This window comes from Stegostoma tigrinum, chromosome 16, assembly GCF_030684315.1.
Source record: "Stegostoma tigrinum isolate sSteTig4 chromosome 16, sSteTig4.hap1, whole genome shotgun sequence".
Taxonomy (NCBI): Eukaryota; Metazoa; Chordata; class Chondrichthyes; order Orectolobiformes; family Stegostomatidae; genus Stegostoma; species Stegostoma tigrinum.
The window spans coordinates 6,826,005-6,843,703 of NC_081369.1; the positions used below are offsets into that span (position 1 = coordinate 6,826,005).

General features: G+C 45.6%; 1 protein-coding gene across 10 annotated transcripts in view; it reads right to left on the reverse strand.

Annotated features, from left to right (window-relative positions):
* LOC125459689 (RNA-binding Raly-like protein) overlaps positions 1-17,699 on the reverse strand; it is a 1,242,755-nt gene that overhangs the window by 319,554 nt on the left and 905,502 nt on the right. For all 10 annotated transcript variants that reach the window (XM_059651584.1, XM_059651585.1, XM_048546398.2 and 7 more), the window contains one exon: positions 11,956-12,031. In XM_059651584.1, the coding sequence (XP_059507567.1) occupies positions 11,956-12,031 (76 nt within the window). The remainder of the gene's footprint in view (positions 1-11,955; positions 12,032-17,699) is intronic.

The window sequence follows — 17,699 nt, forward strand, 5'->3', positions numbered from 1 at the left end:
CTGGCAAGGAAGCATTGATAAATTTACGTCAATTAATAAAGTAATTAGCTAAGTAGAAATTGTTGGTCAGGTGATATGTATTAGCTGTATGATATGGGAGCTGGCTGATCCCATTGCAAGCTGCAGGAACCACATCTGCAGCAAGTGCTGGTTGCTGGAGGAACTTCAGCTCAGGGTTGATGAGCTGGAATTGGAGCTTCAAACGCTGCTGCACATCCGGGATGGTGAGAAGTGCCTGGACACTGTGTTTCAGGAGGTGGTCACAAATGGTAGAAGAAGTAATTCAAATTCAGTCAGTGACCAGGGACAGCAGGGTGTGAGGCAGGTCAGAGGGATCCTGAATTCAGGAACAGTGGAGCCTCAGCTCTTGACCTTGTCCAACAGGCATGAGATACTTACTCCTTGTGTGGGTGAGGAAAAGGGCTATAGGTAGGATGAGCCAACTGACCACTGCACCATGGAGCAGGAGGCCGTGCAAGGGGGAAGCAAAAAGACAAGTGTAGTTGTAGGGGACTCTATAATTAGGGGGATTGATAGTATCTTTTGGAAGCAAGATTGAAGAGTCCCGCGTGGTGTGTTGCCTGCCCGGTGCCAGGGTGAGGGACGTCTGTGACCGGTTTGAAAGGATATTGGAGTGGGAGGGGGAGGATCCACGTTGGGACAAACAACACAGGCAAGGCCAGGAAGGAGGATCTGTTTGGGGATTATCAAGTACTAGGAACGCAATTAAGGAACAGGCCCTCAAGAGTCATAATCTCTAGATTACTACCTGAGGCATGTGCAAGTTGGCATAGGGATAAGAAAATTAGGGAAGTAAACACGTGGCTAAAGGAGTGGTGTGGGAAAGAGGGGTTCCATTTCAGAGGGCATTGGCATCAGTTTTGGAACAGGAGAGATCTGTACCATTGGAACAGTCTCCTGAGCCAGTCTGGAACCAGTGTTTTAGCGAAAAGGATAAAGTGTGGTCACTAGGACTTTAAACTAGTGACATGGCATGAAGGAAAGGGGAAGATGACAAGAAGTATAAATAGAAAAGGAAGCAGCAGGTTAACGTTTGTGCAGGAGGGTTTAACTATATCGAGGGCTATGGAGGAAGCTAAGAGGAAGGAAAACTCAGGAGAAAGCATTAATGGAGATGTTAGAATTCAAAAAGCAGGTATATAAACTAACATAAAGGCACTTTACCTAAATGCTTGTAGCATTTGAAACAAGGTAGATGAGTTAACAGCACATTATCGTGAATGAGTATGATTTAGTAGCCGTTACGGAGACATGGTTGTAGGATGGTCACGACTGAGAATTAAATATCCAAGGATATCAGACTATTTGGAAGGACAGACAGGAGGGTAAGGGAGGTGGTGCACTGATATTTAAGGACAACATCAGGGCTGTCATGAGAATATGATACCAGTTCTGTGGAGAATAAAGTTGAATCCATTTGGGTGGAAATTAGAATTTCTAAGAAGAAAAAGTCACTGATAGGTGTAGTCCACAGGCCACCAAATATTAACATCACATTGGGGTGGGCATTAAACAAAGAAATAACTAATGCCTGTAAAAATGGTACGACAGTTATCGTGGGGAAATCTTAATCTACATGTCGATTGATTGAACCAGGTCAGTCAAAGCAGCCTTGAGGAAAAATTCATTGATAGCTTTCTTGAACTGTTTGTAAAGGAACTGACAAGGCAGAAAGCTGTCTTATGTAATGACACAGGGATAATTAATAATGCTCCATAGTTAGGGATCCTCTTGGAAGGAGCATTCACAGTACGGTTGAATTTGGAATACAGATGGAAAGTGAGAAGATTAAAAATCCAATACCAAGACCTGTACTTAAACAAAGGAGACTACAATAGGATGAGGGAGGAATTGGCTAAAACAGATTGGAAGCAAAATCTCTGGTCAGAAAGTAGATGAATGGTGGAGGACTTTCACAACAATTTTGCAGAGCACTTGGAAAAGGATATACCAGTAAAAAGGAAGGACTGTAGGAAGAGGGGTAATCAGCCAAGGATTTCTAAGGAAATCAGGGAGGCCACTAAATTGAAAGAAAAAACATACAAAGTGGGAAAGACCAGTGGGAAACTAGAAGATTGGGAACATTTTAAAGGTAAACAGAAGGCCACACAAGATGCTATAAAGACAAGTAAGATAGATTATGAGGCTAAACTAGTTCAGAATATACAGACAGATAACAAAAGTTTCTCTCTATATATAAAAAATGAGAAAAAAGAGGCTAAGGTAAACATTACCAAGCAGCATCTCAGGAGCACAAAAGCTGACGTTTCGGGCCTAGACCCTTCATCAGAGAGGGGGATGGGGGGAGGGAACTGGAATAAATAGGGAGAGAGGGAGGCGGACCGAAGATGGAGAGTAAGGAAGATAGGTGGAGAGAGTGTAGGTGGGGAGGTAGGGAGGGGATAGGTCAGTCCAGGGGAGACGGACAGGTCAAGGAGGTGGGATGAGGTTAGTAGGTAGCTGGGGGTGTGGCTTGGGGTGGGAGGAAGGGATGGGTGAGAGGAAGAACAGGTTAGGGAGGCAGAGACAGGTTGGACTGGTTTTGGGATGCAGTGGGTGGGGCGGAAGAGCTGGGCTGGTTGTGTGGTGCAGTGGGGGGAGGGGATGAACTGGGCTGGTTTAGGGATGCGGTGGGGGAAGGGGAGATTTTGAAACTGGTGAAGTCCACATTGATACCATATGGCTGCAGGGTTCCCAGGCGGAATATGAGTTGCTGTTCCTGCAACCTTCGGGTGGCATCATTGTGGCACTGCAGGAGGCCCATGATGGACATGTCATCTAGAGAATGGGAGGGGGAGTGGAAATGGTTTGCGACTGGGAGGTGCAGTTGTTTGTTGCGAACCGAGCGGAGGTGTTCTGCAAAGCGGTCTCCAAGCCTCTGCTTGGTTTCCCCAATGTAGAGGAAGCCGCACCGGGTACAGTGGATGCAGTATACCACATTGGCAGATGTGCAGGTGAACCTCTGCTTAATGTGGAATGTCATCTTGGGGCCTGGGATAGGGGTGAGGGAGGAGGTGTGGGGGCAAGTGTAGCATTTCCTGCGGTTGCAGGGGAAGGTGCCGGGTGTGGTGGGGTTGGAGGGCAGTGTGGAGCGAACAAGGGAGTCACGGAGAGAGTGGTTATTCCAGCTCCCTCTCCCCATCCCCCTCTCTGATGAAGGGTCTAGGCCCGAAACGTCAGCTTTTGTGCTCCTGAGATGCTGCTTGTCCTGCTGTGCTCATCCAGCCTCACATTTTATTATCTTGGAATTCTCCAGCATCTGCAGTTCCCATTATCTCTAAGGTAAACATTGGTCCTTTTGTAGGATTAGAAGGGGCATATAATAATGGGAAATGAGGAAATAGCTGAGGCATTGAACAGGTATTTTATGTTGATCTTCACGGTGGAGGGCACAAATTAACTTGCCAGTAATTGATGACAAAGAGACTAAGGTTGCTGAGGGCCTAGACATAATTATTATCAGGAAAGAGGTAATGTTGGGCAAGCTAATGGAGCTAAAGGTAGACATGTCTCGTGGCCCTAATGGGATGCACCCCAGGGTATTAAAAGATTTGCAGGAGAAATAGGAAATGCACTTGTGGTAATTTTCCAACATTTGCTGGACCCTGGGGAAGTTCGAGCAGAATGGAGAACTGCAAATGTGACATCATCATTCAAAAAACGAGGGAGGCAAAAGATGGAGAATTATAGGCTGGTTTGCTTAACTTTTCAAGGAAGAAATGGCCAGACATTTAGATAGAAGTTATCCCATTTGGTGGACACAGCATGAGTTCACGAAGGGCACGTCATGTTTAACTAATTTTCTGGAATTCTAAGAAGACACTGTGAGCGTGATCGACAATGGGGACCGAGTAGATGTGGTGTGTCTCGATTTCTACAAGGCAGTCAATAAGGTGCTGCACAGCAGGCTGCTACATAAGATAAAGGCACTGAGCAGCAAAGAAAGATGTCTCATCATTGGATCTCATTAGAGCTCAAGGTGGTCCTGGTTCAATACGTAAGTGCTGGTCGGCAGGCCAAATTCAACCCTTAACTCACCAACCCCTTGGCTGAAGGGTCAATAGAGTCATACAGCATGGAAACAGACCCTTTGATCCAACCAGTGCAGGCTGATCATAATCTCAAACCAAACTAATCCCATCTGGCCCACATCCCTCCAAACATTTTCTTATTTGTGTGCTTATCCAAATGTATTTTAAATGTTGTAACTGTGCCCGCATCCATCACTTCCTCAGGAAGCTCATTCCACACGCGAACCATCTTCTGGAAAAAAAAACTTGCCCCTCATCCTTTTATAAATCTCTCTCCTCTCCTTAAAAATGTGCCCCCCAGTCTTGAAATCCTCCATCCTAGGCCAAAGGCACCTACCATTAACCCTGTCTGTATTCCTCGTGATTTTATAAGCCTGTATCAGGTCACGTCTCAACCTCCTACGCTCCAGTGAAAAGAAATACCAGTGTATCCAGCCTCTCCCTGAAACTCAAACCCTCCATTCCTGGGAACATCTTGGTAAATCTCTTCTGTTGAAACAAGGGGCTGCATGTGAAACGTCGGAAGTTTAGAGGGAACGTGAGCAAAGTGTTTTCACCTGTAGCGTGGTTGGGGTCTGGAACACACTGCTAGGGAGGGGAGCTGAGGCAGGAAGCCTCACGCCTTTCAAAAAGTACAGCAAACTTTATTATTAACCAGCACTACCGAGCAGGAATGTGCAGGCTCACCAATATCCTGCACAATCAAGAGGTAGAACGTAGAACGTAGAACATTACAGCACAGTACAGACCCTTCGGCCCTCGATGTTGTGCCGACCTGTCATACCGATCTGAAGCCCATCTAACCTGCACTATTCCATGTACGTCCATATGCTTATCCAATGACGACTTAAATGTACGCAAAGGTGGCGAATCTACTACCATTGCAGGCAAAGCGTTCCATTCCCTTACTACTCTCTGAGGAAAGAAACGACCTCTGACATCTGTCCTATATCTTTCATCCCTCAATTTAAAGCTATGCCCCCTCGTGCTTGCCGTCACCATCCTAGGAAAAAGGCTCTCCCTATCCACCCTATCTAACCCTCTGATTATTTTATATGTTTCAATTAAGTCACCTCTCAACCTCCTTCTCTCTAATGAAAACAGCTTCAAGTCCCTCAGCCTTTCCTCGTAAGACCTTCCGTCCAGACCAGGCAACATCCTAGTAAATTTCCTCTGCACCCTTTCCAAAGCTTCCACATCCTTCTTATAATGCAGTGACCAGAACTGTACACACTACTCCAAGTGCGGCCGCACCAGAGTCTTGTACAGCTTCACCATAACCTCTTGGTTCCGGAACTCGATCCCTCTTTTAATAAAAGCAAAAACACTGTATGTCTTCTTAACAGCCCTGTCAACCTGGGTGGCAACTTTCAAGGATCTGTGTACATGGACACTGAGATCTCTCTGCTCATCTACACTACTAAGAATTTTACCATTAGCCCTGTACTTTGCCTTCTGGTTACTCCTACCAAAGTGCATCACCTCACACTTGTCTGCATTAAACTCCACTTGCCACCTCTCAGCCCAGCTCTGCAGCTTATCTATGTCTCTCTGCAACCTATAGCATCCTTTATCAGTATCCACAACTCCACTGACCTTAGTGTGGTCTGCAAATTTACTAACCCATCCTTCTATGCCCTCATCCAGGTCATTTATAAAAATGACAATAGCAGCGGACCCAACACCGACCCTTGCGGTACACCACCAGTAACTGGTCTCCAGGATGAACATTTCCCATCAACTACCACCCTCTGTCATATGCATAACAACGGGCAAACAAAGCTTCCAGTCAACACACCTCCGAAAAATCAATATAAAAACACACAGTGTGTAACAAAAATGCAATGTGGAGGGTACAGTGATCACTTTTATACTTCATTTACGACAGAAGCACTCAGTCATTACGATAGATCATGGTATTTGAGGCTCTAATTGCCAGTTTATCAAGAGTGCCTGTTAAAACAAAGTTTGCTGTACTCTGATGAACATTTTAAGTGTCAAAATATTCAAGGCTGTAGGTTTAATGCTAAAAGGTGTAGATAGATTGTACTTTTGGTAGTTTGGATTTAATTTTCCAAAGGACTTCTGTACTGTTTGATACCATGATACATGTAGAGGTGCTAACCCATCGACATTTTCCAGGATACTCGCGAAATTAAAGCTTTTATTCAAAAAGAGAGGGAGGAAATTATAAGCCAGTTAGCTTAACATCTGTCAGAGGGAAAATGGCAGAAGCTATCTTTAAAGATGTTATAGCAGGGCACGTGGATAAATTCATTGTGATCGGGCAGAGTCAACATGATTTTGTGAAAGGGGAATTATGCTGAACCAATCATTTGGAGTTCTTTGAGGATATAACACATGCTGTGGTAAAAGGGGGAACTGTGGATGTACTGTAATTAATTTTCCAGTATACCTTTAATAACGTGCTACATCAAGATAATGGCGTGAAATACCAGCTCATAGTGTAGGGCGGGAGACTGATGTGGACAGATGATTGGCTGGCTAACAGGAAATACAGAGCAGCTATCAATGAGGCTTTTCCATGTTTCAGAGATGTAACAAAGTGGTGTAACATAGGAAAAGTCCTGGGACCACAACTATTTACAATTCTTGTAAATGACTTGAATGAAGAGTTGGAAATTTGCAGATGGCTTGAGGACAGGCAGGGAAGTAAATTGTGAAGAGGACATAAGGAGGCTATTAAAAGTGATTGGTAGGTTAAGTGAAGGAAAAAGACATCTGACATTGTAACATGTTCTAATCTCCAATCATTTAAGATTTGTAGGGGACTTGACAGGGTTAGATGTGGAGAGGTTGTTTCCCCTTGTGGGAGAGTCTAGGACCACAGAGAGTGGTCTCAGAATAAAGGGTCACACATTGAAGATGGAGATGAGGAGGAATTTCTTCCTTTATAGAATTCGTTACCACAGATGGCAGTTTAGCCTGGGTCATTAAAATCATTGAGCCCCTACAGTGTGGAAGCAAGTCATTTGGTCCATCAAGCCCACACCGGCCCTCCGAAGAGCACCCTACCCAGACCCACCGCCCTATCATATCCCTGTAACCCTGTACTTCCCATGGTTAACCCACCCTAACCTGCACATCTTTGGACTGTGGAGGACTCGGAGGAAATGCACGCAGACACAGGCAGAACATGCAAACCCCAGACACGCAAGGCTGGGATTGAACCCAGTCCTTGGTGCTAGGAGGCAGCAGTGCTAACCACTGAGCCACTGCGCTTTGAATGTCAGCGTATTCAAAGCTGAGACAGACAAATCATAACTTAAATCAGTAAGGGAAGCAAGGGTAAGAGGGAAAAGGCAGGAAAGTGGGGAATATTCCGATCCTCCATGATCTCATTGAATGGTGGGCTAGAGTAGACCGGATTCCTTCTCTGACGTCTAATAGTTTTACTGCGTCAACTGCTGCAGTATGTCACCCAACCAGCCTGGACAGGGTAAACATAGGAAGGATGGTGAACAGGGAGTACAGAACTAGGGATCACAGTCTAAGGATGTCGTGTAGGCCATTTAGGACTGAGATAAGGAGAAATGTCTTCACCCAGGGAGCCTGTAGAATTCTCTCCCACAGAAAGTGGTTGAGGCCAAAATGTTGAATGTTTTTGAGGAGGAGTTAGATATAATTCTTTGGGCCAAGGCGATCCGTAGGAGTGGGGAGAAAATGACAATATTGACCTCCATGCTGTGCCTACGCACAGGGGCCTGTCCACAAAAAGTGACTCCAAGCAGAGGAGGTGGTGTCCGGAATCTAGGAGGAACGTAGAGGCTAGAGATGATTGGTATGCGTTGCCTCCGGGCCTCCAAAAGCCACTGGAGGGCGTGTAAGATGCAAATGTACGCCATTCACACAGAATGAAAACCGCACTGGCCACCAAACAGCCTGTGGTAATGAAAGAGGCAACTGATTTCCCTGTCTGAATGAGACCCAGATTCCCAGCTCTTCCAACAGCACAGGAGACCGACACAAACGGGAACTGAGCAAAGGACAGGCCCTGATCTCTACTGAGGCAGCTATGGCCTGGTTGCCAAACTCCACCTTTAGCCGAGGGCAGGAGTAGAAGGGAGAGGTGGTGGGTGGGGGGGTGGGGGCAGGAGGACAGAGATTGGAGGAATGCCTCAATATTCAATCTGCCTGATCTGCTTGTAACTGAGCAGCTTTATTACATCCATGACAAGATCAGACACCCCAGAAAGTGATCAAGTTTAATCTTCGTTGACCCATTTCTCAACCAGCAACAACAAAGGTCATGTGATGGAGACAAAAGCAACAATTTTAATTTACATCTATGTGTAAACATGCAAGTCTAGACTGAAAATCATTCCTGGATGGAAGAAATGGTATGGTTTCAGCAGAAGGTGGGGACAGGGGACTAAGTGAGGAGCACTCCATGTTCCTATTGTCAGCTTAAAATCAGTTTCTTTGAGGGACGCTGAAAGGTATTGCAAACACAATCCATATGAGGTATCCCTCCAATGATAAGACAGGAGGAGATGTGGCTCTGTGATTAGAGGTCTCTGACATGCGGAGGCTGTCTCTCACTCAGCAGTGAAGCCTGCTCACTGACGTTGGTAGCTATGAAACTGCAGTGGGTGCACCCCAGGCATTGCTCTGTCTCCACCAAGTCAACCCAGCTTAGCGGGAGTAGGAAGGGTTTAGGTCCATTGCTCGCCTGCTCCTCACCCTCAGCCAACCCCTGACCCTGGGCCACAGAGATACGAAAGGAGAAACTAGCCTCTCTTCCCACTCCTGGGCACCCCTTTGAATACTTTTCAAGCAAACAACAGTCCTCCTAACTTCTATCTATGAAGTGGCTTGAAGATTTGGAAACATCTCGAGACACTTTGGAGGAGCCTTATAAAGCAGACTCTGCCAGTGAGCAGGAGATGAGGTGGATTTTCAGAGATGCCTGGAAAAATAGAAAGCGGGATGGAAGGGGTGGAGAAATGGGACAGGAGGTGAGGGCTGTTAAAATTGCAGGGCAAGGGTTCAGACAGCCGAGGGTGCGGACCTCAGTGTTGGAGTGATTCAACGAGAAATGCTCAAAAGGGTAATATTTTAATGTATTACGAGGCTGGAGCAGATTACTGAGATAGGCATGGATTTTTCAAATAAGGATAAGAATTTTTAAACTGGAGTCCCTCCTTGACCAGGCACTAATGCAGATCGGTGAGCACAGGGTTACAAGAGGAAGGAGAGTTGGTCACAAAGCTGAGAGGTCAGGTGTATGCTGGAATAATGCAGTTGGGATGTATCACAGACAAGAGGATGAGAGGTTCAGCAGTAGATGAGCTGAGACAGGACTGGACAGCAGTGATATTGCTGTGGTGGAAATGTGATCTTAGCGAGCACATGGAATCTGATCTCAGGGTCAAATGTGACTTCAAATTTTGGAAAAGTCTGCTTCAACCTCAAACTATCTTCTTTTACTGAAAACTATAACTTCAGTTTGAACTCTGTTATTGAAGGCGAAGAGAGCTAATGTTGGCACCCTGTTAGTTTGCTTCTCTAAAAGCAATGCACATCAAAAACTAATGGTCAGATTTTAAAGAAAATTTGGGGATGACCCAAGAAAGGACAGACTTTTTTTTGGTAGATCTGGAATCCAGGATTTCTTTTAGAGGATATTTTGACATTGAAAGATACAGGAGACTGACATTTTGTTCAGAATGCTGTATTTTGTTCAGTTTGCAATGTTGTTGACTTGTTTTAGAGTGTCCTGGGCTGTCTTAGCTGACGTGGTGTAAGTCATCACAGCTATCAAAATGTGGGCAGAGTTTTCAGAACAGGTTGTTGGATTTGTATTAGCCTGAAGTTTCCGCAATAAAACAATAGTTCTGAATTTTTAAAAAATCAATTTAGGCTTTGGAGTTTGAGTGTTGACCAAACAGGGGAAAGTTTTTAAAGGAGGGGATCAGCCATGGTCATAACATTGAGGTCACACAGCGTGCTGCAGTAAGGATAGAATGGAATGTGCTCTTCAATTTTTCCAATATTTAATGTGAGGGAATTTCAGATGGAGGAGCAGGTTGGCAATTCCATGACAGCACGGGAATGAAGAGAGGAGCTGGTTGTCACTATACGTTTGCAAACTCTGATTTCTGATGAAGCCCCACTTTAAGAATGGTAACTTGGATAGGGATGGCTAAAGAGGAGATGAAGTCCTGTTCTTGATGATTATTATTGATCATGGTTAGAAAATGTGCATATGATTGCATCCAGAAAGGGATAGAGGTGGGCTCAGTCTACCCTGACTGCTCAGAGCAGTGAAATAACGAAACAAGAGTCAAAGTCTAGAATCCCAGATAGAAGCTGACAAATTAGACCAGGTACCAGTGGGTGCTAGAGTCACATAAAGAGAAAGAAAAGAGCAATTCTAATCTTGATAAACTTTCTGTCTTTTGGCCTATTTGAGAAGCAAAACTCATGGAGTGATCTTGTAAGGAAGGAGGCTATTCCACCCACTGTACCTCTACTGGCTCTTTGAATGAACCATCAAACCAGTTACATTCTCCTGCACTCTTCCCACTGCCTTGCATTTATTAACTTCCCAGTAACTAATTACTCAATTACCTTCAGATAGTTATGACTTCACCTGATGAGGGGGGCGGCGCTCCGAAAGCTCGTGTTTTCACATAAACCTGTTGGGCTATAACCTGGTGTCGTGTGATATCTGACTTTCGGAAAGTTATTACACCATCTGCTTTCACAGCCCTTACCAGATCACAACTGTTAAGAAAAACAAGGCGAACACGGGAGGAACATAGCAGGCCAAGCAGCATCAGAGAATCAGGAAGGCTGACGTTTTGGATCTGGACCCTTCTTCAGACAATTTTCTGAGATCTACACTTTGTTATCTCAGATTCTCCAGCATTGGCAGTTCCTACCACCACCTGATCTTCTGCTTGCCTCTTTCGTCAATTGTCTCAAATTTGTGACAAACCGTTCCTCACTGATATTCCCACCGCTGGAAACTGTTACTCCTTCTTTACCCTATCAAAACCCTTCGTGGTGCCTCCTATTAAATCTCCCCTGAATCTTTCCCTCTCGTCGAGATACAATCCCACTTTCTCCACCTAACTGAAGTCACTGATCCATAAGATCTACAGCTTTGTATCTTGTATGGCAGAAATTCTGGGCTAATTACAGCCCCTTTACTCAATGCGCACCAGTGGGAGCAAGTAAAGTAGGCGAGCAGCTGGAGTGTGTGTGTGTGTGTGTGTGTGTGTGTGTGTGTGTGTGTGTGTGTGTGTGTGTGTGTGGAAAAGTGTGTGTGCGTGTGTGTGTGTGTGTGTGTGTGTGTGTGTGTGTGTGCGTGTGTTTGTGTGTTGTAATTTTTGCTTCAAATACAAAGATTACGACTTGATTATAGACAAGCTTCAGTTCCTTGTAACAGTACAGCCATAAGGCTTTGAGGACTGCAGGCTTCTGTTGTGACTGAGAAGGTGCTAAGCAGAGATAAAGGCAAACATGCTGATCCTTTCTGTTTCTAAATGAATGCTTTCATGTGCTGGCTGTATGTGGAGGGTACTCCACCAGACAAAGCAATTTAAAGACTAATTACGGTTCATAAATTATCTCCTTATAGCATGCAGCCGAAAACCGGATGCCATTTTTCTTCTCTTTGTTTGCTCAAATCACATTCATTCTCCGCCCCCCCCTCCCAACTCACTGGCCTCCACTGCAGCCACCAAATCTCACAACTTCCCTCAACCGCTTGCTACAACAATGACAAATCAATTTTCCCCCCTCATGACTAGCAGATGGTAGCCCATCAGAAACCTAATAGCGATGGATGGTGCAGACACATTCCTGGGCTATGCTGCCGGTGCCCAGTGACACAGGTTAGCTGCTATGTTTTTGAATGCCATGCTGTACTCACCCATACAAAGCGCTGACAGGCCTTTTCTGTCCAGCTTTGGGTCGGTACGGTTTGGGTTCACCAGCCATGTTTATATCTGTAAATACACAACACACAAGACAAAACAAAAAGACGTTTATAGACATCATTATCAGCACAATCAGCTGCCTCCCTTCCCTCCCAGGACTTTTGAAAAGGCTTGAGGGTTCCAGATTACACTCCTGCTCCACCCACAGGTCCTAGGTTACAGGCAACCACTCCTCTAGTGAAGGCAGAGCTCCAACACAGAATGCTCAGCAGCATCTGTGAAGACAGAAACAGAGTTAACATTTCGGGTCCAGTATGACTCTCTCTCAGGATTCAGGCAGAAGAGGAACTCTCGAGAATGGTCACCAGACTTGAAGCGTTAACTCTGTTTTTCTCTCTGCACCAATGCTGCCAAACCTGCTGAGTTTCTCCAGTGTTCTCTCTGTGTTTATTGCCGAGTCCTCTCCTGACGAGGGCGAGGCACCAAATCTCATTCACCTCCGTGCACTCATCGTTTTATATTCCAATAACTCCGCAGACTTTAAACCTCTCATTCCGGTGCTCCGTGACTTCCCGCCTCCTGGTTTTCCGAAAGAGCAACACAGCGCCCTTATCCCCTCCCCTGTCTGCTTTCCGGAGAGACCACTCTCTCCGTGACTCCCTTGTTCGCTCCACACTGCCCTCCAACCCCACCACACCCGGCACCTTCCCCTGCAACCGCAGGAAATGCTACACTTGTCCCCACACCTCCTCCCTCACCCCTATCCCAGGCCCCAGGATGACATTCCACATTAAGCAGAGGTTCACCTGCACATCTGCCAATGTGGTATACTGCATCCACTGTACCCGGTGCGGCTTCCTCTACATTGGGGAAACCAAGCAGAGGCTTGGGGACCGCTTTGCAGAACACCTCCGCTCAGTTCGCAACAAACAACTGCACCTCCCAGTTGCAAACCATTTCCACTCCCCCTCCCATTCTCTAGATGACATGTCCATCATGGGCCTCCTGCACTGCCACAATGATGCCACCCGAAGGTTGCAGGAACAGCAACTCATATTCCGCCTGGGAACCCTGCAGCCATATGGTATCAATGTGGACTTCACCAGTTTCAAAATCTCCCCTTCCCCTACTGCATCCCTAAACCAGCCTAGTTCGTCCCCTCCCCCCACTGCACCGCACGGCCAGCCCAGCTCTTCCCCCCCACCCACCGCATCCCAAAACCAGTCCAACCTGTCTCTGCCTCCCTAACCGGCTCTTCCTCTCACCCATCCCTTCCTCCCACCCCAAGCCGCACCCCCAGCTACCTACTAACCTCATCCCACCTCCTTGACCTGTCCGTCTTCCCTGGACTGACCTATCCCCTCCCTACCTCCCCACCTATACTCTCTCCACCTATCTTCTTTACTCTCCATCTTCGGTCCGCCTCCCCCTCTCTCCCTATTTATTCCAGTTCCCTCTCCCCATCCCCCTCTCTGATGAAGGGTCTAGGCCCGAAACGTCAGCTTTTGTGCTCCTGAGATGCTGCTTGGCCTGCTGTGTTCATCCAGCCTCACATTTTATTATCTGCCCCTTCCTTCTCACCGTGACCCCACTCATTGCTCCTTTTCAGATAAGACCCAATTGCCTCAAGTGCCCCTGCCACCCTTGGGTTAATTCCAGCCCCGCTTTGTAAAAACGTAACTTCTCTGTCATTAACATTTGTGCTGCTTTTGCAAATTGCTTTGAATCTGTGTGCTCTTGTTCTTGAACCGTTCATTCCCGCTGATCGAGGCTGGTACAATGACAACATTTAAAAGGCATCTGGATGGGTACATGAAAAGGAAGGGTTCAGAGGGAGATGGGGCCAAATGCTGGCAAATGGGGGTAGATTAATTTCAGATGTCTGGTTGGCATGGATAAGTTGGGCCAAAGGGTATGTTTCCGTGCTGTACATCTCTGTGACTCTGTGACAAACCAAAAGATGGGTTAGGACACCAATTCAGAGGCTGTCCAAAATTCCTGTGTGGATTACAGCCACATAAGATGGAAATAAGAGGCCACTTGGCCCTTTAAGCCTGCTGTGCCATTCATTAAGACCAGGTTGCTCTGATGTTAATCACAACTCTACATTGCAGTATCTGGTCCTTGATAAACAAAAATCTACCTACCTCTGCCTTAAGAATATTTAAATATCCTGCATTCACTGTCTTTTGGGGAAGGGGAATCTCAAAGACTCACTACCCGCTGATGGATTAGTATTTTGTCCTCGCTGTCTTATTTTTAAACAATTGCCCCAGTTCTAGATGCTCCCACAGAGGAAACATCGTCTCAACATCCACCCCACCAAGTCCCCTCAAGATCTCACATGCTTTGATTAAGTAGCGTCTGACGCTTTGAAAGTCCAGAAGATATAGGGCCCAGCTTGTCTAGAGTCATAGTCATTCAGCACAGAAACAGACCCTTCAGTTCAAGCAGTTCATGCCTATTATAATCCCAAACTAAACCAGCCCCACCTGCCTGAGCTTGTCCCATATCCCTCCAAACATTTCTTAATCATGCATGTATTCAAATGTCTTCTAAACATTATCCCAGATCCACCACTTCCTCTGGAAGTTCATTCCACGCATGAACCACACTCTGTGTCAAAAAATATTTACCTGAAAGGCCCAGAAGCCTGACACCCAATTTTGAATTCTGCCTTAAGCCCATTTCTGACTTGTTTGCAAATTTATTGTTCTCACCCGCTCAAAAAAAATCCACATGCATCATAAAGATGTCTGCATATTGCGCCTGATGATGCCAGTAAAACATGATAGGGCCTGCCTTTAACTGAAGATGACAGAAGACGGGCCTTACTGAGAAGTAGCAAATTTGTGTAGAGCGATCATTTAGGTCAAAAATGCATTTATTTATTTAAATTCCAAAGTGTCCCCACTGCATCTTTTGGAGGTTGAAGAAATATTTCCCTCCTAAGTTGATTTCCTTGCAGAAATGCAGCTTAAATGTCAATTGATCTGCATTCCCAAGCATTTGTTTAAAAGAAAAATCAAAAATTCTCTTCCTACCATCGGTTTTATATTTATATTTTATATCCTGTTTTACTTCAATTCATGTGACACTGATCTGCTTTATAAATTATATCAAGAGACACTTTTTTGATGCAGACATATTGAAGTAATCCAATTGGTTGTCTCCCATGTGGGACCTCTGTGTACACCACAAATTTTACCCAGCTTTGTAAATCTTGTTTGACATTTTTTAAAATAACTTGTCTTCCATTTTATTCAGGCCATTTGCCCCCAACCCCACCCAGAGTCTACACTGATCCTCTGAAGAGCATCCCACCCGTACCCAGCAACCACACTCCCCCCACCACCCTTTCCCTATGACCCTACATTTCCCACAGGTAACCCACCTGGCCTGCACTCTATGGGGCAATTTAGCAAGGCCAGTCCACCCGAGCCTGCACATCTTTGGGCTGTGGGAGGAAATTGAAGCACCCGGAGGAAACCCACAGAGATACGGGGAGAATGTGCAAACTCCGCACAGACGGCCACCCGAGGCTGGAAACAAACTGGGGCCCTTGGCATTGTAAGGCAGCAGTGCTAACCACTGATCCACCGTGTTGCCCCAGTTCATCATCTCTTTAAAGGGGTTTGAGCTTACACTGCATTTCCTGCCTTCCATTTTTGTACTTTATGTTCCCAATCCATGGGCCTGACCACCTGCCCCTCATACCGTACATTCCTCCAGCTTTCATATTTTCCATACAGTAAACAATATGTCCTTGGTAAACAAAAAAACCTACCTACCTCTGCCTTAAGAATATTTGAATATCCTGCATTCACTGTCTTTTGGGGAAGGGGAATCTCAAAGACTCACTACCCGCTGATGGAATAGTAGTTTGTCCTCGCTGTCTTATTTTTAAACAATTGCCCCAGTTCTAGATTCTCCAATACATATGTTCTTCGGGACTAATAGCCTTATATTGACCACAGAAGTCTGGTCTATGCTTGATACTCTGCGGCACAGCCCCAATACCTTAAATGCAAGCTCAGATTGGGGAATTTCAAATTAAATTTCTGTAGTCTTTCACACATCCAACTGAATTCCACTGTGTACTCTTCCATAATACTGCTCCCAGGTCTTTCTAAATTGATCAAACTCAGGCCACACCTCATGTGTGGAACTCTCTACCACAAATGGCAATGGAAGTTGGATAATTTGCTAATTTTAAACCTGAGATACATTTTTTTTATTGTTAAGCAAAACGTATTATGGGATATGTTTCAGAGGCAGGTGTACAGAGTTAGTGGACTTTAGCAAGGCCTTTCACAAGGTCCCGCATGGCAGGCTCATCATGAAGGTTAGGTCCCACGGGATCCAGGAAGGACTAGCTAATTGGATTCAAAATTGACTCAATGGTAGGAGGGAGAGGGTGATGGGTGAAGGCTGTTTTTCGGACTGGAGGCCTGTGACTAGTGCCACAGGGATTGGTGCTGGGACTTTTGTTATTTATTATTTACATAAATGATCTGGATGTGAATGAATGAGGCATGATTAATAAGTTTGCAGATGCTGCAAAATTAGGAGGTATTATTGATAGCTAGGAAGGCTATCAAAAATTACAGAGGGATCTTGAACAGATGGGGAAGTGGGCTGAGGATTGGCAAATGCAGTTCAACACAGATAAGTCTGAGATGTTGCACTTTGGAAAGTCATGCCAAGGGAGGACTTATATAGTAAGTGGTCACAACCTGAAGACTGTGTGGAACAGAGGGATCTAGGAGTACAAGTATGTTGAAAGTGGCATCACAAGTGGATAGGGTGGTGAAGAAGGCATTTAGCATGCTGGTCTTCATTGGTTGAAGCATTGAATATAGGAGTTGGGACGTTATGTCGCAGTTGTATAAGTCGTTGGTGAGGCCACACTTGGAGTATTGTGTACAGTTTTGGTCACCCTATTGTGGGAAAGTGTGCAATGAAGATTTACGAGGATTTTGCTAAGACTAGTAGGAGTGAGTTACTGGGAGAAGTTGGCCAGGAAGGTAGGAGAAAGAGGGGTGACCTTACTGAGGTGTACAAAATCACGAGGGGTATAGATAGGATGAAGTCATATAGTTTTTTTCCCCAGGGATGGGGAATTGAAAACTAGAGGGCAGAGGTTGAAAGTGAGAGGGGAAAGATTGAAGAAGGGCCTGAGGGTCCGCTTCTTCACATAGAGAGCGGTGTATGTATGGAGTGGGCTGCCAGAGAAGGTGGCTGAGGCAGGTAAATTAGCAATATTAAAAAAAAATTTGATTAGGTACATAGACGAGAAGGGTTTAGAGGAATATGGACCAAATGCAGGCAATTGGAACGAGTTGAGTGGACACAATGGTCAGCATGGGCCATTTTCGGCTGAAGGGCCTGTTTCCATTCTGTATTACTCTATGACTCTATGACTTTAAATCAGTCATGGTCTCGTTGAATGGTGAAACAGACTCAAGGGGGTGAATGGCTTATGTTCCTAAGATAATTTCAACAGTGAATTGTCTAGAGAGTGGAAAGTGAGAAGAATTCATGCCTACCTGAGATGAATAACAAATATGTGTAGGGGGTGAGGTGGGGGGACGAGATAAACTCATGCAGAAGGAAATAGAAGGAGCAGGGTGAGATGAAGTAGGGTGGGAGGATGCCCCCATACAGCGTGGACATCAGCACATGATGGACCTAAAGGTCTGTTTCAGTGCTGTAAATACAACGTAACTTTCAGCTT